The 27,500-nt window shown below is 40.2% G+C and overlaps 2 protein-coding genes across 6 annotated transcripts in view; both read right to left on the bottom strand.

Moving 5' to 3' along the window:
* The window catches only part of LOC137974356 (uncharacterized), an 8,257-nt gene extending 7,499 nt beyond the window's left edge, over nt 1–758 (bottom strand). Inside the window, exon 1 of one of the 2 annotated variants that reach the window (XM_068821292.1) lies at nt 635–758. The gene's annotated coding sequence lies outside the window, so the exon portion shown is untranslated. Of the gene's footprint in view, nt 1–630 lie in introns of both variants that reach the window. The other variant, XM_068821293.1, reaches the window with a different exon arrangement.
* Nucleotides 759–3,221: 2,463 nt separating this feature from the next.
* Nucleotides 3,222–27,500, bottom strand: part of LOC137974346 (receptor-type tyrosine-protein phosphatase S-like) — a 77,290-nt gene continuing 53,011 nt past the window's right edge. For 2 of the 4 annotated variants that reach the window (XM_068821274.1, XM_068821276.1), the window contains 24 exons: nt 27,253–27,500; nt 25,375–25,481; nt 24,744–24,933; nt 23,662–23,767; nt 22,938–23,169; nt 22,189–22,258; nt 19,045–19,165; nt 18,382–18,521; nt 17,576–17,730; nt 16,509–16,596; nt 15,256–15,332; nt 14,402–14,441; nt 14,217–14,314; nt 13,553–13,669; nt 12,810–12,964; nt 11,750–11,885; nt 11,066–11,215; nt 10,649–10,751; nt 9,595–9,659; nt 9,101–9,235; nt 8,524–8,646; nt 7,818–7,972; nt 6,935–7,070; nt 3,222–5,339 (listed from right to left, as the gene is read on the bottom strand). The exon at nt 27,253–27,500 is cut by the window's right edge and continues 55 nt beyond it. In XM_068821274.1, coding sequence (XP_068677375.1) covers nt 5,265–5,339; nt 6,935–7,070; nt 7,818–7,972; nt 8,524–8,646; nt 9,101–9,235; nt 9,595–9,659; nt 10,649–10,751; nt 11,066–11,215; nt 11,750–11,885; nt 12,810–12,964; nt 13,553–13,669; nt 14,217–14,314; nt 14,402–14,441; nt 15,256–15,332; nt 16,509–16,596; nt 17,576–17,730; nt 18,382–18,521; nt 19,045–19,165; nt 22,189–22,258; nt 22,938–23,169; nt 23,662–23,767; nt 24,744–24,933; nt 25,375–25,481; nt 27,253–27,500 — 3,022 coding nt within the window. In that variant the 3' untranslated portion in view covers nt 3,222–5,264. The remainder of the gene's footprint in view (nt 5,340–6,934; nt 7,071–7,817; nt 7,973–8,523; nt 8,647–9,100; nt 9,236–9,594; nt 9,660–10,648; nt 10,752–11,065; nt 11,216–11,749; nt 11,886–12,809; nt 12,965–13,552; nt 13,670–14,216; nt 14,315–14,401; nt 14,442–15,255; nt 15,333–16,508; nt 16,597–17,575; nt 17,731–18,381; nt 18,522–19,044; nt 19,166–22,188; nt 22,259–22,937; nt 23,170–23,661; nt 23,768–24,743; nt 24,934–25,374; nt 25,482–27,252) is intronic. The other 2 variants (XM_068821275.1, XM_068821277.1) reach the window with 2 other exon arrangements.

The following is a 27,500-nucleotide window of genomic DNA, read 5'->3' as shown; positions in this document are numbered from 1 at the left end:
GTATACCAATATTTATGGTTAGCTGGGCAAGCCCCCGTAAGCGGCCATCTATCCCCTACACCTCTAGTGGCCGCTTACGAGAACCATTCTCGTAAGCGGCCAGCTCCAGTTACGGACATTTTTATCCCGTCCCGAGGGTGTCCGCTTACGAGAGCTTCGACTGTATATACTTTATTCTCTTCATAAACACCAATGCTACTAAAACTTTTATGGAACCTTCGATCTACTAGTTTAGTTTGACTACCTCTTCGAAAACCAAATTGTAAATGACTTGATACACTGATGCATTTTTTATCGGACTTTACCCTTGTTATAAATTTCATTGCCGCATCGGTCAGTGACAAGGACCTTAGGGCAATTCTCCGTTACGGATACCCGTTAAACCGTTAAAAATGCATAAGAGCTGTCGTTTCGAACTTCAGTCCGCCGTGTATCAGGAATACGAACTACCATACACCAATCAAATCTTTTTAAAACTATATCCCATAGTTGAGGTGGACAGCCATTTATAAAACGTTCTTTTGTTTCGTCTGTTTGTTTCAGTTTGTTTCTTTTTCATTGAAGACCCACCTTCCCGACAAAATCAAATAACTTCCCCGGGTTGTAATCGATCCTCTTTACTGCACTTACTCACTTTTCAAATTGTTCTTAAATGTCTCTCTCTTTGTCCAGAGTAGCAAACTAGCAGAGCAGTGAGATGGCAACTAACTTATGCAAGACTGTCTCCACTGACTTTAAACCTTCTGTGCGTTCAGTTTAAATAAGTGATACTGTTACGTGCTGGGGGGTCTGGAGAACATGGCGTTTTAGAAATTAAACTGAGGTGTCGACGATGAGCAGCTGGAAACGAGTAGCTTCTCGGAGGTCGAGACGCGGCCCACTCTGAAGACATTTCTCTGGAAATTCCAACAACTATGAAAATATTAATCAGACCAAAAGAATGAGATTTGATTCTCCGATCAGTTGTTTTTTCTTCTTTTTGCCAGGCCATGTCTTAGTGGGCAAAATAGTGACCGAGAAAAATGACAATTAATTGACCAGGGTTTAAAGATTAATTATGAAAATAAGGGCTAAAGATTGACGCTTCGTAGAAAGATTTTTGCTTTGAGCGCCGAAGGAAGAAGCGCTGAAAAATTCTGTTCTGTTGATTATAATACGGCCTTCACATGCCAGTGAGCAGTTTGAAAGCATCGTTTTGCTCTTTCTCCACTTCAGTTTCCCACTTTGTTAATTTAACAATTGTCACAGTGATATTTAACGTGTGCTGAATATCACATTTTGTCGCCGTGGGAGACTACTGTTTAATTTCATTATTTACTTTTTGAAACAAACAGAAACTTATTTTGTTTCATAGGATCAATGGCAGACTGAAGTGTCTCCACGGTGAGAATAAAATGTGATTATTTTTAGCCGGGAATTAGAGTGCTTAAGCGTGAACACCACTTTAGCTAAGTAAAAAACAAACAAACTACGCTGAGAAACGCATACTGAGCTAGTAGTAAGAAAAATGTCTGGTCTTTTGTCGTAAATGCAAAAAGTACAAAGAATCTATGGGAATAAAAGCCAAAAAATAGAAATTGGGACAACAAATAGTGCCTATAATAAAGAAATTTGATGTCCCAGATTCGTGAAATTCACTGAAAAGTAGTGTAAACGAAACTACTGGTTAAACACTCGGTTTTATCTGTTTTGGGATTCCCAACAAATGGTTACATAAAAAATCCAGGGCTTGTAAGAGAAAGGTAGAAGCTACAAGTTAATTCCAAGAACAGAAGAGTAATCCTGTCAGATATAAGAAAAAACTCTCGGTCTTTGAGCCTTTTGAAAACACAAGAGAAGATGGTAGGGAGATTGAGGAAGAACAAAGTCCACTGAAACGAAAGTGAGAACGTTTTTCGCGTCAGCGTCATCATTTCGTGTTTCCAAATGGACACTACTTAATTAAAGCTCGTGTGGAGTGTCTTTCTTTGGATCGAAACGAATAACCATGGCTAACATCTGTGGGCTTTGGGTAACGTATTTCAGAAAACAAGAGTTCTTTGTCTTCTTGACAAAGTCATTATAGATAGTGTCCCTTCTTTGACTGAGCAACGACACCCCTTCATAGGCTGAAGGGCTTCACACTGCGAAGGACATATCCTCAGTGGAAGATCTCAATAGGGTACAATACACCTTTGTAACGTCTAGCTGGTCGAGGAACCCCAGTCTTTTTTATTTAATATACGCAAAGCATATAGGTGTTTGTTAGCTTTTTTAGTTAATTGTTACACGTGAGCAGTCCAAGTAAGATCTTCATAAATCAGTACTCCCAGTAGTTTGTATATTGATGCTTTCTCTAAGACCTCATGATGTTAAACGGCGACAGCGGTTAGGGGTATTACTTCAACGAACAGACCACCATTTGCACTTGTTTGCATTAAGTAGCACGCACCTCCTTGAGGCAGGATTGTAGTGTCGTCCACGTACTTGGCACATGGCGGCCAATCAGCCATAAGCTGGCTCATCAACACGTTGCAAAGAGGTCTACGCTCTAGAAAAGGTTGGTAAGGACCACACCAACACATGAAGAGAAAATACAAGCGAAAGTGGATCAATGCTAGACAAACCGACAATCATGTTTTCAAGAACCCCAAAACATCGAAAACGAATAAAAAAGACTTTATGGCGCTTGGTGTCGCAGAGTAGGGCATAGGGAGACACAAAATGTAATTAATGAGTTCAATGCCACGTTCGAACGAAAGTTAAAACTTGTTTAGCCCTGGGTTAGTTGAATGCGATTTGAAATTTATTCTCCGTAAGAATGGCATGCTGTTTTTCAAACTTTAGGCTAGAACAATCTTTGCTGTTTTCCAATGACTTTCAATTAAACCTTACACGAATCAATAGGTAAATAGGTTCATCAAGTGTTACTCTTTTAGGGGAAGAAATAAAAATAAACAAATAACTAAAGGAAAAAAAGATTGGTAGCCAGCATACTATGCCCATCACAACTGATTACGATGAGAGAAGTGGTCCCCGCACTTCAAATACATATTCGTTTCATTTCATTCACAACTGACCACGGCCAATACGTTTTCCTATTGTCGATTTAATGCCTAATTCCGACGGTTATTCATCTTACCGTCTTCACAGATCAAAATCGCCAAGCAGAAAGCAACGAAGAGCAAGGCAGTCCCAGATGTAATGAACACTATGCCAGTGTAAAGAAAAATAAGTCCCAATTGAGTCCAAAGAGGAAGATTTTAATCCAATAAAATACGAGCTTTAATGAGACAATACTTCTATAAATTAAATTTATATTGTAAACCTCTGACGAAGTTTACAACGTCATACATTCTATTCTACATGAATACATTGATTTCCTATTTATTTATTTTTTCTAGAAACTGATATAATATTATATAATATAATATAATATGATGTAATACCAAAATAAGGTTTAACGCCTAGAAAAAGGGCACTCTCTTGGAGAGAGAGAATTTGGGTGAGTTCGATTTACCGTACTCCGAAACAGGAATACATGGAATATATGTCAGAAATCCTTCGTTTTTACGGAGATTCAAACACCCGCTAAAATGCTATTTTAAGTATATCTTTATTGTCCTTGTTGCTTCAAAACGCCAGATAGACCGTTTTAAATCATCAGTCCACGTATTCTTATTCCGGGATAAAGAGGGTCCATCGAAAGCGCCCTTAGTCTGTGCTCTAAGCCATAAATTTGTAATAAAAAATAACGATCTCTTTCAGTAGAAAATGTAAATCGCCAAACAATATATTGATTTGATATTGACAGTTTCTTTCACCTTGACGGGTCAAAATGAACGTCAACTTAGCTTATGCATCAAATGCCTAGCTTAACTACATTTAAATATAATTTTACCAAAAAGCAAGAAAGTTAGCAATAAAATAAGCTTAAATACGACTCGCATTTATTTAGCACAGGAGAGAGAACGTTTCCGAAGTATGGACAAATATTCGACGTCTTTTAAGGGCAAGTAGTTTATGATGACGACGATGGTTCATTTGGTCTCGTTGAGAAAAGTTTTAAGTATCGATAAATTTTTCCTTTCTTCGCGACAAAAGGGTCCCCTCTTTCAGCTCCTAACATGGTTTCGTGAGCTCTTACTCGAACAAGTAGTTTCTTAAAAGTACGTTCACACTAAAAGTAGTTTTTAGATTGAACTTAATTGTTAACAGATGTGGCTCAATTTAAATAAGCTCACCCCGCCAGTGGCGGCACGATACACTTGCTAAATCATCATCAAAGTGGGTCGAGGAAGTGGGTCACGCAATTTACTTATGACATTACAGGATTATTGCATTCTCGTCACCAGAGCCTTGGATCGACTCAAGGCTCTGGGAAACTCTGTGAAGGAGAACATGCGCCGTAGGGTTGTCACAGCCAAAACCTTAGGGCGCCTGCTCACTCCTCGTGTTAACATGAATACACCAATTAGAGACGCTTTTGATTGTTCTTCACAAAAACCAATGAGAAGACACATTGTTACAGGGTTCCCCAGAGCTCTTCTCTCCCTCAATCAAGAGAAGAGCTCTGGGGTCCAGATTGAGGATTATTGCTAATGAGATGCAAGGTTCAATAAACGCGTCACGAAGTGTCCCTTCAAATGTTAGCCTATTGCCTAGTAAGTTATTTATAACAACCAGTTAAGTTTGGGGCTTATTGCTTAGTTATAGTGATTGGTATTAAATTGGGTAGCGTAGGCAGCTACAAAGACGATTTTTGACGTTAAGATGTGTATTTCTGGATACAAGTGATGCTTAGTTGATTTGCAATGTTAGGGGACACTTTATTACGTCAGAAACCCATGACATTGGAACTTAACTCACTCTTCTGTGACAGTGTTAACGATTTTCAAAAAACCTTGTCTAACCAAATATTGACGCCTTTTCCAACCACTGTGCGACGTCTCTGATTACAGGTGCATTAATCAACTTTTGAAAATGTTTACACAGGAAACAGCAATTTAAAGCTAAACGGTCAAAAAGGCCGATAATTCAAAGTAGGGGTACTGGATGTTCGCCCCTATTCAAAAACGTCTGATAACGTTTCCCAGACAGTGGGTACCTCTCATTACTTCCAAAAGTGGACGAATGTTTTACTACTACAAACACAACTCGCTTCCAGCGTGTAATTTCATGCAATCTGTGCCCTCATTCTCCAATGTAAAGGCTTTTTTTGTCAGCTTCGCCGACATACATAAACCAACTGTAACACAGTTGAAACGTAATGTCTTCTGGTCGCTTCAGTTGAAGTTTGAATAGTCGTTGAACGAGTCCAAATACCTCTGTACAATGTTGTAGCAGAACACGTACTGGGCCTAAAAACAAGCGCAAAACAAATCCTTTTAACACAAAGAAAAAAAAATCGGAAAATCAATGTTAAAGGTTCGAGAAAGAAACGTCACAACGCCAGGGCGAGACGCGCTGCAGCAAAAAAAATGCATTAGATTCAGTATATTGAGAATACGAAAAGACAACAGAGCGCTTTTAGAAGTGAACCCATAATCCCAAAGTAATTTACCCAACCTAATTTCAATTTACGCAGGCAAGACTTCATTTTATGGACGTTGCCTACTAATTCAAAGGTATTTTTGGCAGGAAATGTATATCTTAACAAGCGGTATTGAAATCCAAAGAGAACATTGGGGGTAACCACGCATTTTCAAAGATAATTGATGAATAATATTTGTAAAAAGCGTTAAAATACAAAGCAATGTATGGCGTTCTTTCTTAAATTGAAACTTAATTATCTCTCAAAAATGCATGCTTAGCCCCAATTTTCTTTTTGGAAACCAAGAGAACTTACCAAGATCTAAATTCTCCGGACAGTTTTAAACCGCACAAAAATATCACTGTATTGGTAACCATCACCGTTAGAAACCCCGAGTATCTCGAGATGCGCAGAACGTATGCGCAATAACAATAGTAGGCACCGTCCTTACAACAGAAAATGAGGGCGGCATTTGGTGAATTACAGTAGGTTATTTTTGTAAACGAAACTCTGTTTCCTTTTTAATCTCGCAACTACGTGACGTCGTATGGATCGATCGGAGTGCGAGAACCTTGCATTCAGTGTGAAACGCCGCTTTAACTTTCAATTTTAAATGAAAGTCAGGAAAATCATCGCAGGCATGAAGCAGCTTACGCAGAAGCGGCCTGGAACGGGACTCGAACCCATCACCGCGCGATTGCGTGGCCTGAGGTATCCAACCGATCCTCCACCCCGAATTTATCTGATATACACAATTGCTAATTTTCTCTGAATTGACTATTATCGTTAATTTAGAAGACTGAAAGCTTGGTATGGATTATGGGAAATGGCCATTTTGGTTTGAAAAAAACAACCCAAGTGTATCGACATAGGACTCAAATCTGGGAATGTTGATTACTTTAACCCGCCACCTAACCACTTGACCACCACACCGCTAGCTGCTGAGGGACAATATTTAAACACTAAGGGTGCGTTCGATTGACCCTATTCCGGAATAAGAATACGTGGAGTGATGATTTAAAGCGGTATGTTTGGCGTTTTTAAGAAACAAGGATAATAAAGATATGTTTAAAATAGCATTTTAGCAGGTGCTTTACAGTTTTAATGTGAATCTCCATAAAAACGAAGGTATACCATGTAACTGGTATACCATGTAATCCTATTCCGGAATCCGGTCAATCGAAAGCACCCTTAATTTATCGATCGTAATTGTAAGTGATATAGCATAACTGCGCATAACCACTCTTAATTACACCTTTAGCTTGTTTTGATTATTCTTTTTCCTTTGTTTTACTGAAAATCTGAAATGACAACATTTTAAACTGCACCAATCAATGAACAACCATTACCTTAAAATGATTAAAAACCGCCCAATAATTTTTTGGTCAAGCGTATTGGAGCTAATGCTACTGTCAATCCTACCTTACAGTTGACAGCTTTCGGTCTGTTAACTCGAATGACTTTGACTGACTGAAAGACGTCAATGACTTGTTCTGACTTGAGGCGTTCGATGATGGAGAGGATCGCACAGAAGGTACCACTTCTGCCAACACCATCGCTATAACGAAACCGACAGATCAGTACAAAGGTGGTTTCACTGAAAGTTCAACATTGTCATGTTATCAAGAATTATAACGACGATTATGGCGAAGTAGGGAACATCACCTGCTTTACCAGTAAGCACTGTTTTCAGTATTTAAAATACCCAGTAATTATCCATGGAAGAATGGAGACGAGACCTACACGAAGAAATGCGTGACTCGGCTCAAAGATATTGAAGTTAATAATTTATGAGGGCACTCTAAAAACGCCAAAGATATGCTTTCCTCTGATCTTAATTGATCGTAGGCTTGCTTGCAACTACTCTATCTTTCTTTAAGCTACGTTACAGAACGCATTCATAAATGACAGGCAAAAATAATTATTATTTTGCCTTTGTGCTAATCATTCTCACTAGCCTCACTTTGGAGCCAAAATTCTTTTGACGACGACGACGACGACGACGACGACGACGACGACGACTACTACTACTACTACTACTGCTGCTACTGCTGCTACTGCTACCGCTACTACTACTACTGCTGCTACTGCTACTGCTACTGCTGCCGCTGCTGCTGCTACTGATACTACTGCTACTACTACTGCTACTACTTAATCAAGAAAGCCGTCTTTATAAATGGCGGCCAAGAAATGCTATGAAATGAAAGATCAATCCCTATATGGAACGGGTTATGACTAGACCCTATTGAGAAAAAAAAAACAAAGTCTATGGGTACTTTCACAAAAGGTAGAAAAATCCATCCACCTGCATTGTACAACCAACGGCGCATTACTGCTTTTTCGCTGTGAACGTTCCACCATGTTTATCAAGTCGATAATGCAGTGCGCGTTTTTCGGAACTCCCTTGTCAGGCCAACCTGTCACTTGGTATTGGTGAATCTCACGAACTGTGTTAGGATCCTAGAAGCATAAAGTGTTTCGTTAGAAAGTTACTTTTGAGGTGATGAGGTGCATCAAGGGAGAAAAAATAAAAATAATGGGCCAATTTGGCCATTGGGAGTAAGAAGGAGGCTCTTCCGTTGAAAATAGCGCGCGGTCGAAATATAGGGCCTTGGTTACTAGTTTCTCGACCGCGCGGGCTACAGCAGGGCTGGCGCTGTGGTCAGAGCACTCGCCTCCCAACAATGACCTCTGCGTTCGTTGGTTCTCTACTCTGTTTAGAGAAGTTTTTCTTCGGGTACTCCGATTCTCCCCTCTCCTTATACTGTATAATCACAGTCATAGTTTATTTACCCACAAAGAGCTCAGGAGTCGTAACTCGCTGAAACGCTCTTATGCAACCATGATATACAACAGAGGAACGACCACAGCACCGGAAACTCCATGCCCCATTCTTTGCGAATAGTGTGTGGGTTCTTTTGCGTCACACAGGGTTATGAACATTGGGAACTCCATGCCCTTCATGCATAACAGCGAAGCTAAAATGAATTATTATAAAACTTGAGTGAAACCTTTTTCCTTTTCACTGTTAACTCCCTCTCAGAAAAGTCCTGAAACACTTCATGCGATGTTGTTTCAATGGTGAATTCGCCAAAGGTTGTAGATCCCTCAGAAGCCCAGTAAACAGGATAAACCTGTCCAAAGAATGGGAAAAAAGCTTTGTAACTAACGACGAAATAGAAAAAAAAGAAACCGGGAAATAATTGCCTGAGGGTATTTAATACGCACTTCAAAACTTGGCTCTTGCGAGCGTTCCTCAAAAGGCTCACGATAAATGTTTGTCGGTCATATTTCGCGTAACGAAAACTAAACGATGAAATAACGAGCATGCGTAGATGTTGGTAAGGGAGAATACCAGGGGTCAATGGGAGAAGTTTGAGGAACAAAAGCGATGTCGGATACACCTTTTCAATTCTTTCACAAAAAGAGGCACAGTTTCAAGTATCTGTCTCTGTGTTTCATTTGCGGCACTTTGAGATAAGGATGCGATAACTAAGGCCTCTCGAAGAGAGGTTGTTCTGTCGTGAAGAGAATTGTTAAAAGAAAATGAAAATAGTTCAGAATAATTCCAATGAGAATTCGTCATACCTGCCCTCGTTCTTTTGGCTCGTTCAACGTGACAATTGTTCCAATGTCGTAGTCCCAAATCATCTTCCAGAAATCCTCAATAGTGTTGTCCAATGGAGCTTGCGTCATAATAAATGAATTCCGCTCTCTGAAGGTCTGAAGTAAAATGCAAAAAGCAATTCAACAACCTAATTGCAACACCTTTTTCTTGCCCAAAAGAACGACTTTCAACTTCGCAATGGTATAAAGTTCGGAATGCTCTTGTGTAAATAATCAAACGAGTTGCTTTTCAGTTTCAATTAAATTAATAAGATGACTTGACAAAGTGTTGCCTTATTTTATTTCCACCAAACCATTTGGTACTAAACAGCCAATAGGAAACCAGAATTGAGGTCTTTTGTTGTTTTAAGTTGCCTTAAAAGCTACCGCCATGAGAAATGCGAAAATAAACTTCCGCCTCTCGATTATCGGCCATGCTATGGAAGACGAAATACAAACCATCACATTAGGCTTACGTCAACAAAGGCAGCGTTGATATAGTCGCTCCTGCCATCCTTAAGGACCACTCTAGATCCATTCACTGAAATACAAACAAAGTGGTGTAAAAACATAGCATTCAATGGGGAGCTTAAGCTCGTGCGTTTTTGAGACGCTGACGGCAACCAGGAAAACAGCTCACTTTCGGTTGCCGTCCGCATCTAAAAAAAGGCGCGCGTTTAAGGAGCTTGAGCACGCGACATTTTTGAGCCACTGACGTAAAACGGGAGGGAACATTTCGTATTCCAGAACCGTAACCTCTCCGGGATTTTCAAACTAATGTTCTCTTATGGTGAATTACTTAGCAATACGATTTTGTGGTTGACAATTTGCCGGTTACCGTCCATAGCTCAAAAACGACTCGGCCTTGAGCTCCCTCGTAGAGAGCTTTCGAGCGCGCGCAAACCAGCGTCATTTTGGCGGGAAAAACGTGATACCGTCGTCATTTTAGTAGTCACGGTTGTAGTTTTCGCATTTTTCGATAAGGAAAAGGCTCAGTTACCAGTAATAAGAATAACTGAGCAACCTATGGTGCTAACAAAGAGTACGATTAATTAATCGTCCGGGTTATAAACATAGCAAGTATTTTCGCTACAAACAGGCAGTCAAATCTCGTACTCGTTCTCGTCCTCGTCCACGAATCGAAAGGTCCCAAGTGTATTTACAACGCCGACCCTGAATGCCACATATACATAGTCAATTCCGGCTGTTGCAAATTTTGTTCTTTGAGGACCTTCTTAAGAGTCGTTAAACAAACTAAGTCTCGAAGAAGACAGAAAATGTAATCCACAGCTTGTGCAGAAAGCGTTTCAGTCCATGTTGGCGACGAACTGCAACGAGATGTTCCCGATTCTGGGTGTGCGAAAACTGCTGTGAGATCAAAAATAAGAAGGGTGGGTGGGAATGGGTTGTTGCCGCTTGTTTCTTTCCGCTCCTGTCTTCCAATTTTCTGCTGTCGCCTCAATGTTCGTGCTACCAAGAGCACTGTAAACTACGTTTGTACTGGAACCAATCCAATAAAAGATTTCTTACGTGGGATTATGTCCGGGAACCTGTTCTTGGAAGCATTCTCGTGTTTTCGACCAATGTCATCTTCAATGTCAGTGACATCATCGGCAGTAATAAGGTTCAACCGCTGAAAACGGACAGCAAATTTACGCATTTAAGATACTTCAAGGCCAAAGAAATTAACTGATGCAGACCACAGATGACTGTCAAACTACAGGTCACCAAGTTATAGCCGCTGCACATCATCAGCCACTACGTGCTTACTCACTCACTCACTCACTCACTCACTCAGTCACTCACTGACAGAAACTTCCAGTGAACCTAAGAATAAGTGCGGCGTTAATACTCCGTTTCCTGCACACGCAATACATAACTTATTGCACACAAACAAACAACAGCGTTTCTGTGTTCTTCGTATTTTGATGTATTCTCCATACCTACCTGATATTCAGAAGCCAAGCCTGACGTCTTGGTCTTGGGGTTAACGGCTGCCAGTTTCTTCACAGCAATGCGAATGTCGTGCGCAGCGATTTCTGTGTTACCACAAGTTACTGACTCGAGCAACGCCATGTAAATGAAACCGTATTGTTCCTAAAACATGGTACTTGCATTAGGAATTAAAACAAGAAAAATCAACAAAATCGACTACTACACTACGCATACCATCCAGATTCATTCCTTTGTCATAATCGTTGCCTGAACTGTCAATTCAAATTTACCAGTAATAACTCTGACCATTACTTCTCAACATCATTCGGGACATTTTCTCGGCTTTTTCTTTACAAAAATAAGCTTCAGTCAAAACGTCAGCGACGAGCCACAAAGAAACAACAGAGGATGACCTCTAATGCTAGAGACCTTGCTCCAGACTATTAGAATTGGTGTGACTTCACAACTGTTATAATTATGTGCTTCTTAACGTTGCCTGTCACAATTCGTGTAACATGTCACACGTTTCAATGAGTTTGCAAATGATAGAGAATGCAATGCCTAGTTGTGTTCAACTGTATTTGTTTCTCACTGTCATTTAATTAGAATTGTTGAACTGTATTTGTTTCTCACTGTTAGACTTACTCCGTTATCATTTCGCCACAAAGCAATTACACGACACGGGAAGATATTTACCTCTGTTTGGACCATAGAGATTCGGTTGTTACGCAAGAGCTGAACATAGTTGAACACATCAACGACTTTCTTCTTCTTTATGCTCTCCAACATGGCATCAATTACTATAAAGGCGCCAGTTCGTCCGACTCCAGCACTACAAAAGAAAGGGAAAAAATGACCGATGGCGAACTTGAGAAACGAGAACTGAAGACCATGCACGAACAACCGAAAGTCTAGCACTTTGCTGAAAACGACAACGTCTATTAGCCTGAAACTCCTGTGGATAAATACCAACACTTAATGCTTTCGTTTTCAGCTTACTCAAACCGCGTAAAACAAGCAGTCGCCCTAATTTAGCTTAGTTCTTTGAGTGTGATACACACGAACACATAACGGGTGAGCAAAAAAGGCCATGTGGAGTGTAAAAGAAGCACTAAATATGCAGACATCGACGTGTCTTTTGCCTTTTACGTCACGCACAACGAACAAAGAGAAGCGTCGCTTCTCTTGGTCAAAACCAAGTCCTTTATCTGTCAAGAAAAGACAACTTGCTCAAGTAATAAATGTGTTGAGAATCTGCGCATATGATTGCAATTTTGTCCGGGATTGCGGTATAATGAGATGTGCGTGTATTACGTTGGACAACACAAAATTTCCCTTTATGTAAGACTGTCAACTATCCATTTGCAAAATACGATTCAGGTTAAGAGCTCGGGTTATGGTTAGGTTCTGGTTGGGGAAAGAGACGGGCCGCGGGTACTGAGACTTGTGCCTCGCCTGTGTGGGCCGAGTCACTAGAAGCATGGTTAGAGTTAACGATTGGTTAAGGAGGCTATGTCATCCAATGCGCAAGTGAGAGTTGGTCAGAAAGCTTTTGAAAACGTAGGCCATTTTTCCAAAATTTTGTCGAAGAGTTCAAGCAACCTGGGCCTGGATGTTAGTTATGCCGAGATGAGCAGATGAGAAATGGCTGAAAGGGGCAACTTAGAGACGTTCATCATACAGTCATTATCGCGACATCCCAGACGAATCTGTCTCACTAGCAGGCCTGGGTGCTGATGATGTCAAGAGAATATACCTGCAGTGGACGACCAGAGGCGTTCTGTTGTCATGGTGTTTCATGCGAACTTTTCGTCGAAGACCAAGAACAGCTGTAGCGTGACGCGGGACACCTTTGTCAGGCCAAACAAGGAAGTGAAACTGTTGGACTTGACGCTTGTCCTCTGATCCCTTCTGGTAAAAACAAAAAGTGTGTACAAAATATCACCTAGGAAACAATCACTTTGATCAACACATACTCTCTAAAAACATCAAAAGTTGTTTCCATTCAAATGAGCATTACTTTCCTGTGGTGCTGTTTATTATGCTGTACAAGGTGGTTCTATCTTTTGAGTCTGTGGTTGAAATCCAAAAGTGTGACCATTCAAATGAAAGCTACTGAGCAGTACTTTCCTGTGGTGTTGTTTGTTATGCTGTACAAGGTGGTTCTATCTTTTGAGTGTGTGGGTGAAGTCCTGAAGTGTGACCATTCAAATAAAAGCTACTGAGCAGTACTTAAATGTGGTGCTGTTTATTACGTTGTACAAGGTGGTTCTATCTCTTGACTCTGTGGCTTTAATCCTATAGTGTGGCCATTAAAATAACAGCTACTGAGCAGTACTTTCCTGTGGTGCTGTTTACTATGCTGTACAAGGTGGAACTAACTTTTGAGTCTGGGTGAAATCCTCAAGTGTAACCATTCAAATAAAAGCCACTGAAATGTGCTTTCTTGCAGGTAGTGCTGCTTATCATGCTAAACAGGATTGCTATCAGCTATTTTACCTTGCTGAGTATAAATGTGCGAATGGCGTAGTCTGCAAAGGTTTCTGTTTTGTGGTTTGTGACAATGACGTCATGGTAACTCTCTGATTTCTCTGGCCAATACTGATGACACTTCGTCTATAAACCAAGAAAATGTAAAACTGGTTTCTCATTTTATGCATTACTGCGAATTCATCATCAGTATCACAGATAACATAAAAGTCCAGTTGAGACGATGTTTACAGTTTAGTGGCTGGCTGTATTAAGCCCCAAACTGGGCTGATGCCACGCTAAAAAGACCCTCTTTGGGAGTGGCAAGTGGTACTAAATACTAAAAGGAGACTTAGATTGTTTGCGTTTCACTGATAACGGAGTGACCACATACACCCTCGTAGAACACTTTTAAAAACATATTTGGTATTTGGTTTTTGCCAGCAAAATTAAACCAAAACATCAAGACAACTGAAAAAACTAAATAGTAATAAGATTTGATACAGCGAGAGGTACCTTAACTGGCATCCAAAATGGTAATAATTTAAACTCGAACTGAGAAAAGACGAAAGGCATTTTAAGAAACGCTTATCTCATCTTCGGGCTTTGCTCGATTTGTACTCTAAACTCAATTCCCAACCCTTAAACACTGTTTAACGGGCGAAAATTGCAGTAAGAATCAGACTTCTCTTACCCGCCCATGTTCAACAAGTCTTGTAAGCATCACAATCGTTGTGGCATTTTCTTGCCAAATCATTCGCCAGAAGTCTTGGTAAGTGCCAGGGACTGGGCCTGTGCGATTCAAATTTATCAACAAAACTCAATACACACAAACGTAAAACAAAATGTACAAAGCAAGCTACTAATGACATTAATTACCTTGACAAGCAATATAGGTTTTCGGAGTGCCATCATAACCCTGAAAATTACATCGACAAGTGTGTTTAATATCTTTCATTGGTGTTAATCCTCAGGATCGGATCCAGGATTTTTCTCAAGGAAGTGGGGGGGGGGGGGAAGGGCCCCCTGCACCCCTCCCCTAGGTACGCCCCAGATCCTAACCCTGCTAACTAGTTCCCCATCTCACGTCAGTTTTTCCACAAACATCAAGAGAGAATGAGTACTTAATTGACCGGTCCCTTCAGGAACTATCCATGGCAAATGAAACAAAGAAATGACAAAACTTCGAGAATCCCAACTGAACGGAAGCAGACCAGTAGGCTCTCTCTCAACCCAGAACAAAGTCAGCTTGTTGTTAGAGAGGAACTTGAAACCTGGAACTGCGGATTGCAACTTAACATCGCCAACTTCTCCGCCCCCACCCCCCTTCCTATCCACACGCTGTTTTGGAAAGATCAAAGCCCCTACAAAGATAGTGGACCACTTGAGTGCTGCATCGGTAAACATTCCCGTTTCCCTTGGGAAAAAAAAAGCCCTGAACCCTTTCACATCGTTCGAGTGAAGTAAGTTTTTCTACTCAAAAATTCTGACGAAACCCTGCTTTGCCTGTTTTCCCACGATAACAAGTTTAGGGACCATCGCATTACAGTGTGTATATCGCAATTTTACCAATGTTTTTTCCGCTAAAGAACAGAGCAAGAATATACAATAAAATATGATTTTAAAGATATCTTTCAACAGTGAGAAGTCTATTGAGCTAATCAAAATAATATGACTGAACTGGGCACCTTCGAATTTTTTCAAACAAAAAATGATCAAATAAGAATACGTACATGAAGATAACTTGCGTTCATATAGTCAGAGTTTTCGGAGCCGTCAATGATGGGAAGGATTACTCGTGAATGGTCATCTATAAACAAGAAAACATGATGACAAATCAAGCAATAATATCAGTTACGTAAAGTAATCTCACCAATCAAAATTTATGACTTGACAAGTTTGTCTCAACTTCCTGATCAGGAACGCTCAATGCTCTACAGACCAGAAACAAATGGCTGGTAGAATCATTAACTCTGGTCGCGTAAACTATAAAGGTCTCCATACCCGTCCACTTTTCGCCATTCCAACTTGGGATGTTCAGAAGGTGGGTAACGCTATCAACCGGCAAAATAATTAATATCCAGCCAATATCCAATATTCACTTTCAGAGGGGCGTAGCTACGATTTTCAAAAGGAGGGGGGGGGGGGGTGTCACACTGAAAGTGACAATTTTTCGGATGTGCAGTGAGTACTGGGGGGGGGGGGAGGGACAAGCCTACAAAATAGCTGCGTAGATGAAGTAAGTTCCAGGTGCTACAAATTACTATGTTCCAGTCTCACAGATATGGTTTGTATTATGTTGTTGACTGTCACAAGGAGGAAGGGGGGAGGGGGGGGGGGGAGGGGAAGGGTGCCGGCACCCCAGGACCGCCCTGCCTACGCCCCTGTATCCACTGGATAGTTTTTTAATATAATGAATTTATATAGCGTAGCGTATTTTCTTTTTACATATTCAAATACGCTTTACAAATACTCAAAAACAAGTTAGTCAGTGGACAGCGTTATGCACCTTCTGAACAACTGATGCCATATGCTCAAATGGACAACCCAGTCACTTTATCCGAAGCCAATGGAGCATGGTTTCTACTGTGGTACAATGACCTACACAATTAATACGGTTCTTTTGCCTATGATTTCACATCCACTCCTCATTAATAACACAGTTTAACACGAAAATTAGGTTTTATCTAACGAGTTGATAAAGGCGAATAATTATATCTCTCAGATAGTACGCGCGCTCTGATTGGCTTAACTAGCGGGCCATATTCTGCAGTACGGCCAGCAGTCACAATTACATTCTAAGCTTTCAATGGCAGATCGAAAGTCTTCAACTGAGGGTAGTAAATTTGACATGAAGATAAAGAGAGTTCCAAGAGGCCAGTGTCACGCTTCAGTTTTGCTTCTATAACGAATGTGGTCCTTAGATAAAGTTAACCAACGAAAATTGAGCTGAATCAGCAGCGCGTTATAAAAATGGTCCACTTACATGCGATGATATTTGCGTATCTATTTTTATTCTTGTTTCCTGGTTTCTTAGCATCATCCCAAGAGAACTGCTGACCTGGTGCAAGAAGCTACGAATATAGAAATTTTAATATGTAAACAATGAAGGAACGAGGGATTACCGAATTTTTCTTGATTTCATTGCCTTGCGAACTGATTCACTTCCTTAGTTACTAAAAATTGAGGAAAAGAAAGACTGCCTCGCTGTCCTATTGACTGAAGTACTGACTGTCAGACTCCCTGACTTACTGACAAACTGATCGACTGACCTATCTTCTGAATGACAGACTAATTCACCATTTGACTGAATGACCGACTCATTGATTGATTGGATGATTGATTGATGTCTTGACTGACTGATTGACTTACTGATTGGCCTGCTGGCCAACTGACTGACTAGTTGACTGACTAATAAGCTAGTTGGGTGATTCATCAAATGATTGACTGACTGACAGTGACATAGTTCCTGCCTAATGAGCTGACTGCATCCATCTCCTCACGTGCACTGCGGATAACAGAGAAAACTGTTAATGATGACAACAAACGTTCAACAACGTGGATTGGAGGAGAAATCTTGGCGCAGTGGTGATAGCACTCGCTTTCCACAAAAGTGTCCCGGGTTCGATTCACTTACTCAGTGGCATAACAGGGTTGAATTTGTTGGCTATGTTCTCTGCCCCGAGAGATTTTACTCTGGCTTCACCGGTTTTGCCCTCTCATCAAAACCAACACCTGACTAATCTGATTTCACTTCATGTGATTTAGTAGAGCACTTGTGCCCAGCAAAATAAGACTGAGACTTCGATAAAGTAATCATTACTATGAATAGTCATCTAATTCAAATGACAGGTGTATTACAAGCTAGTAAATGGACCAAACAAGTTTATTACAAGAAACGACCAACTTCCAACGTCAGTGGCTTCATAGCTCATTTGGTTAGAGCATCGCACCGGTATCGCTCGCCGTTGAAGTTCTTAATTTTTCAGGAATCTCTACGCAATTGCTTAAATTGCGTTCATAACTGCGAGGATCATAGCTTCACTTGATTACCTTGTACTGTTTGGCAAATCCTGCGTTCTTTTCTCTCTTCAACTGAGTGACATATTCTGAGAACTGACTGACAGGGATTGGCTTGGGTTTATCATCCGAATCATCAGCTGCGGTGTTGCCGTATATAGGATCAGCTGTTGCCTCCACTGTCTCACCTTACAGAGCACAGAGTTAGGTTACTTTAGAAAATAATCAAGCATTAATTTATTGGATATTAAAAAGGCGTCCTTCACAAGCATAAAATTCATAAATTGGGCGCGATATTTCATGCAGATAGAGTCTTTCACGAGTGCTCATCATTTTATCTTTTGCACTATCCTACTGCATGACTTAACAGACGAATACCAGTTCAAAAAATGGAGAGATTTAGGTCGTGTTCTATTGGGATCAACCGTTAAGTACATAAGTAAAGACATTTACGTACAATTCCGTAATGAAATAAAAATGACATACGATGTTTTCACTAGTGAAAAATTGTAGTATCGGCCTTTTGATTGGGCGAATAATAGGCCATTTCCGAGTTCATGTCTCCCTCATCTTCAAAGCGAGTCTAAGTGCGAAGTTTTTGTGATGGTAATTAGTTCTGTTTTACACATGAATGAAAACTAATTTTCATAAGAAAAACTTCGCACTTAGACTCGCTTTGAAGATGAGGGAGACATGAACTCGGAAATGGCCTATTTTTTTTCACTAGTGAAAAATTGTCGTATCAGCCTTTTGGTTGGCTAATAATATGTTGAACTTTGGCGCGAGTGGCCTGTGAACTGACAGCGGGAGTAAAATTTGTAAACATGACAAATACACACCTGGCTCCTCCTCACTGGGGGGACGCGGTCGTGAACCTCCACCCTCGGGTCGCACAGTGTCATAAGCGTCATTAAAACTGACCTCTGTCATTGGATGTGATTCATTTGTTTTTGAACTGCGTTCATCTTGGCGACGGCGCCTGCGAAAATTATTCATCATCACTTTTTCGGTTTTTTAATCGCAATCCAGCCAGGATTTATAACATTTTCTTTCAATAAATTTCACTAAATTCGTGTGCCAAATTGATAATATTAAGTCCCAACCTAAATACATGCAGCCGAAAAAAAGTTGGCGTTTTCTCAAACAATCAGAGCTACCACACTTTCTGTAAAAAAACCACTGATCCCAAATTGTTTCTTCCAGCACATTTCTCACTTTCTCTCCTCTTTCCACGAAAATTAAACGTAAACAGTATGTTTTTTTTTAACAAAGTAAAAACGCAATCAATGACATAACCACTATAACAATCCAATGGAGTGTCCTAAGATTAGGAACCCACAATTGTGCTTTTTTTTACCCTTGCCATTTCTTTCTGGTTAGTAATGAGTTTCAAATTTGCTCGTTCCTGGATGCAGACTGAAAAGCAATGTTTGGTAATAAAAACGAGGTGTTTTTGCGTTTGTTAACAACAGAGACAAAGAGAATAAATAAAGCAGGCTAACCTCCTCCAAATAACGACCCCAGCAATTACTACACCAACGAGTACTACAATAACAACTACAGAGGTAATGGCGGCAACAGGAGATGACTTCTCGACACTTTTATTTCCTTGGTTAGATGCAACTAGAAATGAGATAAGAGATGTTTAAATTATCTGAGTGAGTGACCTTAAAACCAAGACAAAATCCCACAGACATTGGTTTAAGGGCGGTTTTCAATAGGCCATTTCTGAGTTAATGTCTGCCTTCTCTTCAAAGCGAGTCTAAGTGCGAAGTTTTTGTGATGGTAATTAGTTCTACTTTACATATGAATGAAAACTAATTTTCATAACAAAAACTTCGCACTTAGACTCGGTTTGAAGAGGAGACAGACATGATCTCAGAAATGGCCTATTGAGTGTCGTAAAACAAATACCAAAGTAATTACTTCAACCAATCACAGCAGGTGCAAACAGCGCAGTGAACCAATCCAAAGCAATTCCAAGTAAGGGAAAAATCGCGCGTGCAAGTCGCGATTGGTTTTGCGGATAAACTGGCACGAGAGCTTTAAACCAATCACTGACCAAGAGTGGCAACTGCAATCGCGAATTATTTTCTATAGTCATTTGAAAACTGCTCTTAAGTTAAATTTATCACTGTTGGAACGATTTGCAAGCTGACGTTAGGGGCTAGAGCGGTTTCAAATGAGTGTCGTAAAACCAAAACCAAAGCAATTACTTTGGCCAATCAAAAAGGACGGAGACAATCTAGTAAACCAATCAAAACTCGAAGTAATTACAAGTAGCCGACACTAAGCGCGGGAAAATGTGCACGCGCGAGCCATGATTGGTTTTGGTTTCACTTCTGATTGGTTGAAAAATTGGCGCGAGAACTTTGAACCAATCACTGAGTAAAGTAAGTATAAACCACAGCAATTCGCTAATTACCTTCGACATTCAATTGAAAACCGCTCTATGTCACGCAAAATGATTTAATTTTACGACACCAAAAATGAACAAAAAAGTAGAATGAGACATTGCAATAACCACTTAAAACCGTTGATCAACATAAAAGTAATACAACAAAAGAAAATAGACGCATGGATGGACACAAATGAACAAGATTGAAACGGATTGTAGTTGGGTAATCTTGAAAAAACTCCGGCGGCCCGACGTTTTTCAAGTTTACGGCAAATCGCCTTGATAAAGGCCCTTTTTGCTCAGAATCATCTTGTTTGAGATCTAACAATAATTTTATCAGTAAATAAATTCTGCATTACCATTTTGTAGTTTTAAACTCCTGATCACCTAAAAATGTCCCCTAAACAACCTGAAATAACGTGACATCCGCTTAAGCCCTTCGTCAGAGCTCTGACGAAGTCAGAATTGAAACCCCTTCGAATTCACTCCCTCTAAGTCTGAGCATTTGATACCTATTTCCAGTCAGTGTTACGATAAATCCATCTTTTTATTTTACTCAAAGAACTGAGTTTATGGGTCACTTTTAGGAGGTGGTGTGGCCCAGTGGATACGGTGTTGGGTTTTCATGAGGTTGGCCTGGGTTCAAATCTCATTCAAACTTCCGGTTTGGATTAGCTTCCGGTTGTCCCGGATTCAACTCAACCTCGCTTTGTAAATAGCCAACTGGTTGCCTTCTGCCAGTTGGGATTATTAATCATGTTTCTGTTGAGTTTGAATTGTTTCTTTCTGATTATTAAAACGTGGGGTGCCTGTAAACTAGCTTGATAGCTAAGTGCACTTTCACTAAAAACAAAGCATTTTTATTGTGACATAAATTGTCTGTATGATTCCGGGACAAGAGTGATGTTGACGTTGGGGAAAAAAGCAAGGGAACACTTTGCGGCGCTTATCAAAGCTGGCGTGCACCTAATAGCCCTTATCGAAGTTATCAGCGGTTTTGCCACATGAACGAGGCTAAGAGGTCATTTTGTATTGACATGACCCTTTAGCCTCTTTTGCATGTAGTTTTAAACAAAGAAAACGTGCCTGTAGGCTCAACTCCAATAAAGACCATTACGTGCATTTTGGACGTATCTCCGATCCACCCACTGTTGGGATCATCCCTTACTGTTTGTTAATGCCTTTGTAACGTGAGAGAAGTCTATTTTTGCTCTGTGGTCGGGATGAAAATGCTTGCAAAAGCGCACACAGCCACAAGTCAGACTATTGATGATTTGCATGTGACGTCACGGCGGCCATGTTGGTGTACAGAACAATGCAGTCAAATGTCTTTTGGGAATTTGACTCTATTATTATACAAAAACTTGTGTGGCCATTTTCTATTGCTTTGTACACCAACATGGCCGTCTCATCACGTAGATGAAAACCAAGAATAGAGCGTTTTAATCTGACGTCACGGCGGCCATGTTGGTGTACAGAACAATGCAGTAAAATGTCTTTTGGGAATTTGACTCTATTATTATGCAAAAACTTGTGTGGCCATTTTCTATTGCTTTGTACACCAACATGGCCGTATCATCACGTGGATGCAAACCAAGAATAGAGCGTTTTCATCTGACGTCACGACAGCCATGTTGGTGTACAGAACGATGCAGTAAAATGTCTTTTGGGAATTCGACTCTATTATTATACAAAAACTTGTGTGGCCATTTTCTATTGCTTTGTACACCAACATGGCTGTCTCATCACGTGGATGAAAACCAAGAATAGAGCGTTTTCATCTGACGTCACGGCAGCCATGTTGGTGTACAGAACAATGCAGTAAAATGTCTTTTGAGAATTTGACTCTATTATTATGCAAAAACTTGTGTGGCCATTTTCTATTGCTTTGTACACCAACATGGCCGTCTCATCACGTGGATGAAAACCAAGAATAGAGCGTTTTCATCTGACGTCGCGGAGGCCATGTTGGTGTACAGAACAATGCAGTAAAATGTCTTTTGGGAGTTTGACTCTATTATTATGCAAAAACTTGTGTGGCCATTTTCTAGTGTTTTGCACACAAACATGGCTGTCTCATCACGTGGATACAAACCAAGAATAGCTTAAACGGTACCTCCCTGGTACTTTTAGCTTTCTATTTATTCTAGGAGGCCAGTGACCCTCCTTATTCTTATAAGTTATCTATTATAAAAAACCAACGTAAAAATATGGGCACAAACAAATGTGGTTGTTGCTCTTCACTTACCTGCTTTCACGTCAATCTGCGCAAGGAGTTTTGCTGCGCCGGTGAGGAATTGCTCATCAGTGGAACGCTTCTGTAGAATACATCCAAAGGTATTCTAATTGCTTTATACCATCAGTGCAAGGTCATCTAAAAAACACTCAATCTTCTTCGATTTAAAGGTTAGCCTCGCATTCCAGTGTCATCAACAAAACTGATGTAGACATGAAGGAGTTACTTTCTAAAGCAACTGTAGTGCGACGTCGGGTTCGATCGTAAGCCCTTCGTCAGATAAACAGTCTTTGAATACCTTTTTGTGTAAAAAAGTTAACATTATGTTCAATCTGTTTTGCAAACAGTAGAAAAACTGCAAGAAAGACCCTATCCAAGTGCGGCATTTGATTGACGCGCGAACGGCGTAGGTGTCCAATTATAGGTATCCAATTTCGAAATGTTCAATTTGGACACCTGTAATTGGACAGCCACGTGATCGCGCGCCAACTACGCGACAAATAGGGGGGCACAGAACCAATCAGATTCGAGAATTTTGTAGTAGTTACGATTACCCGATAATCACGGGACATGTTTTTTACCAATCAGGGGCGAAGTCAAAACCAGTCGTGATTGGATGGTACGCATTTTCCCGTGCTTGGCGCCGGCCGCATGTATTTGCTTTGTGTCAATCTTTGTGCCACGATTGGTTGATTTGTTATCTGTGTCCAAGGGTGGTTTTGCTATAATCCACCTCAACCGAAAGACCATCGATGGTATACCTTTGACTTAGCAGTTGTTGCTCTGGAATATACATTGTACTTCTGGCCGCGTGACAACTTCTTATTAGTAAAACCACCTATGTCTCCTCCGTCACCAAGTACAAATGTCATCGAGGGATTAACAGCGCTTGCAGGTATTTGAGCAGAAACATAGAAATCAGGTCCAAAATCATTCCATTCAGAGATTTTATCCGTCCAATCCTCAACTCGATGCACCAAAACTTGATAATAACTAAAACCATAAAACAGAGGAAATGAAGTAGATAAGAAATTAAAGTGTAGTGGACTGACACTGTTGTGCTAGTTACAAAGGATGTAACAACCAGACGTAATTTGGAGGACTGGGAAGAAAAATTTTAACACCGTATCCCACAACCGCGCGCGGCCTTAGGTGCTGCTTCCAAATTTCCTGCAGTATTTCAATCGCGAAAACTCAACAGATCATTCCGTGTCTCCACATCTAACCTCGCCTCTGCCACGTTGAATTCGAAAATAACATTCAAGGCCGCGCGCGGTTGTGGGATAGAGCGTTAAATTTCATCACCAGATCACCTGGAAGAGCAGGGAAAAAAGATCGTCCACAATGTACAGCGACTGCTGTCAAAGAGCCCTGTTGTCATTGGAAAGCAACGTGGCAGATACAAGCCTTTCAGTGGCAGAATCCACTTATGTCTTCTGGAGAGGTTTTAGTTTTCTTCACTAAGTGCTGGTTGAGAAGTCTTACCTGATGGGGCCGTTGTCCTGGTCTGCGGGCCAAATAGTTAAATTCACTGATGATCCAATTGGGTCGAACTTTTGGGTTTCCACTGGGTTTTTCGGTGCAGCTGGGGCTAGTGATAACAAGAAAACTCGCTGAAGCGATCTCCCATAAAGACCACCATGTTTAAAGAGGCACTGTCACGCTAGATTTGCTGTTTTTAGGTCACAACCGGGTACAAATCTCAATTGGTACTTAAGCTCACACATACAACATTCCTCACAACCCACTGAGAAGATATGAAATGTATTTATGGAACAAATACCTATTCGTATTTAATTTTTGGCGACTAGCTGGCCAGTTTTTTTCAAGTTCCAATCCATTTCCATCCGCAAACAACGAAGAATGGCTTCAGTGCACTTCAATGGTTATTGGTAACAAAACTACAGCAACATTTTGTGGTCTTCATTGATTCAAAACCGTTGTTTAGTGTTTTGAAGTTTAACTAAAATAGCGTGACACTGTCCTTTAAATAACAAAGATGCTATTTACAAATGCTAGAATGGAAAGAACGTCATTAGCGTTTGTTGTGTCACAAAACGACAGAAATCTGGTGTCTGATAACGCCTCCAGTTCCAAAAATAAGCAGTAGTAAGATCTCGGTCAATATTTAACAATGAAATTAGAGGCAATAAAGAGCTGTGAAGTATTTAAAAACAGGCAGGCTAAGCTTCATATTAAGACGTGTACAGTGAGCATTTTGCGATCTTGAATTCTCTGAGGATTGTCGTCAATCCATCAAGTAAATATATGTATAAATCAATGTTGTGAAAAGCTTCTTAAGTTTGGTAAACATAAGTGGACTCCAAAACACTAGGAACAAAAACGAAGGCAGAGTAACCACCTTCAAGCTTGATCTTGAACTTTTCAACAAAACTTTTCAGGTATCGTGGATCTTTCCTACAGATGGTCAAGCAAAGATCTCCCAAAATCTAACATTTTGAGGTCGTCTTTTTTTTCATCCAATGGTTCTCAGTGAAGCAGTATGGATTGAAACAGCATGCACAAAAGAAATTAAAAAGAAAAGACAAAGCAAAAGAATAACATACCAGCAATCAAAGTATGAGTTGTTACCATGGAGCTGTTGTCCCCATTGCCACAGTGTGTTGTAGCAAACACAACAAAGTCGTACTTTGTGCCAGGATATAGATTGGTAAATTCTTTGCTCAATGCCTTGGTTTTTACTGTTCTAGAGTCTGTGAAGTCAGGATAATAACTCTTTGTACCTTTGAAGATCACCTGAAATGAGTGCAAAGCAAAAACCTCACAAATGTCAGATGATTCAAGCTGGGTATTAACTGGGTAAATAAGGGATTATCTACATTCCAAACGTCAGCTCTTCTTTTCTTAGTCTTCATTTCCCACCTACTCTATTTTCAGATTTAAAGATTTACAAGTCCTTAAATTTGACACAATCCACACGCCCCTTAGTAATCTAAGTTCCTCCTTTCTTCCTCTCGCCTTAGCACCTGTGTTACCTTGAGTCACCGTCTGTCATTCAAAATATCGGCACCCAAGGAATTATCACAATTAACTAAATGTTTTAACAAAGTAAACCCTTTTTCAAATGTAAAACCTTGGCATATAGCTCGAGGAAAGTGGTCAAAAAGAAAACTAATAATTCACTAATAAATACCTGGCAATTTCTAATTGAACTAAGTGTAAAAATCAATGAATTACCGTGTACATTTGTACATCATCTCCGGATATCTTGGGCTTTTTCCAGGACAAGGTGATGCTTCTTTTATCTGCAGGACCTGCCTTGACGTCACTTGGTGGACTAGGAGCTGTAACCAAAATAATTGTCAGAGGGTTATCTATAGATCGAACCATAAAACAATTTGGCAAGTGCATGGCCCAGTAGTAAGGGCGCTTGCCTTGAGATCTAGAGATCCGAGGTTCGAGATCCGAGGTTCAAGACCCGTTCTGACCACCAATTTGTTCCTGGTAGTCTCTGGTTCATCTTCCCACCTGCACTTGTAAATAGCCAACTGGTTTGCATTCGGCCAGTTGGGATTCTTAACATTTGTTGTTGTTGTGTTCCGTCGTTTCATTAATTGTTTTTCATTGGCCCTGAAAAGCCCCATAGGGCGCGGTCAATTCAGTATGTATGTATAAGTATGTATTCCATATTTCCCACGACAAAACCTTGTTACTAGAACGTTCAGGATGAAGATGGCAGTGACCAGCAACACCCATGGAGAAATTTTGTTACACACTGATGGAAGTTCCCCATTCACTCATACAGAACTACATTTGGAATATGATCTTGTCATCCGGCGTTCAATATTGTTCTTTAACATTTTCATACAAAACCAATTAAGCGAGGGTTCTAGTTGTAACACTGCCTTATTCTTCAGTTTGCTTTTGACTTTCAAAATTTCAGCTTTTGTAATGAGACCATCCCCAGTATTTAGGTTGCGTATCACTTTTGTATTGCTCTCGTTGTCATTGTCCACTGATGAACGTTTCCCAAAGAGGTCACTAAAAATAGTGGTGGTACAAGGATGTAGAGAAACCAAACTTAGTCAAATAACCTGAAAGTTGCAGGTTTGACTTTTGCATTTAAGGAACTCTAGTCAGAACAAGGTTATTGAAGTACTGCCAAATACTGAGACTAAAAAGAATAGTTATTTTTGTAGAACTGTTAGGACTAGAATGCGTTGCCAAGCGAAATTGTTAACATTTAGTCCGCAGACCAATTTTAAAAAGTCTTAGAGCGATTTTCAATTGAGTGTCGTAAAACCAAAACCAAAGTAATTACTTTGGCCAATCAAAAAGGACGGAGACAATCCAGCAAACCAATCAAAACTCGAAGTAATTACACGTAGCCGACACAAAGCGCGGGAAAATGTGCACGCGCGAGCCACGATTGGTTTTGGTTTCACTTCTGATTGGTTGAAAAAATGGCGCGAGAACTTTGAACCAATCACTGAGTGAAGTAATTATAAACCAAAGTAATTATCTAATTACTTTCGACACTCAATTGAAAACCGCTCTATTTGAGCATTTTAGTAATAATGATGATTTTTGATATTGTATAAAAATTAATGCTATGATATATTTTTATTCATTTTATATTTTGTAGGAAATTCTGTTAAGGCTATTTTTATTCTTAACTTATTTAAATTTATTTAGTTAGTTGTTTTGCGCTTGCGTGATGGCACCCCTTAATTTACAGGACTATAAATGTTTGAATAAAGGTTGCAAAGCAACAATAAGATTTTTTCCGTGTATCCAGGGCCACCATCGAAGTAAGAAATACATTTCTAGATCTTCATGTATTTAATGGCGAAAACATCTCCTATCTCCTTCAATGCAATGGCGAGAACGCACTCTTTCGACAATTTAAGTCCCAGCAGTAACGTGTGACCATTGTCACCAGAAGCCAGTTTCATAACCTAGCTTACACGAGTCTCCTATGGCTCGGAAGTACAGCATCCGAACAAGAACTCAGATATGGTCGTAGGTTAGACTCCTGCAAATGAACACTCAGATTTTTTCCGAGTATCCACGAGTCACCATTGAAATAAGAAATACCTCTCATCAAATACCTACCATTGGTCACAATATCAGAAGGAAGTGCGCCAAATGGTCCAGGACCAGCTGAAGTGTATGCACGCACATCAACACTGTACTGAGAACATGACGACAAATCAGAAAGAGTTACAGACGTTGTTGTTGTTGTGTTTTGATAGTCTGGAGCTGATTTCACCCCTGATTGTGACTTCCTTGTATAATTGACTTCGTAAGCTATCACATCACCATTACTAACAATTCTTGACAGAGCATTCCAGCTTATGTTA

This window comes from Montipora foliosa, chromosome 10, assembly GCF_036669935.1.
Source record: "Montipora foliosa isolate CH-2021 chromosome 10, ASM3666993v2, whole genome shotgun sequence".
NCBI lineage: Eukaryota > Metazoa > Cnidaria > Anthozoa > Scleractinia > Acroporidae > Montipora > Montipora foliosa.
This window is presented reverse-complemented; position numbering and strand designations above follow the sequence as displayed.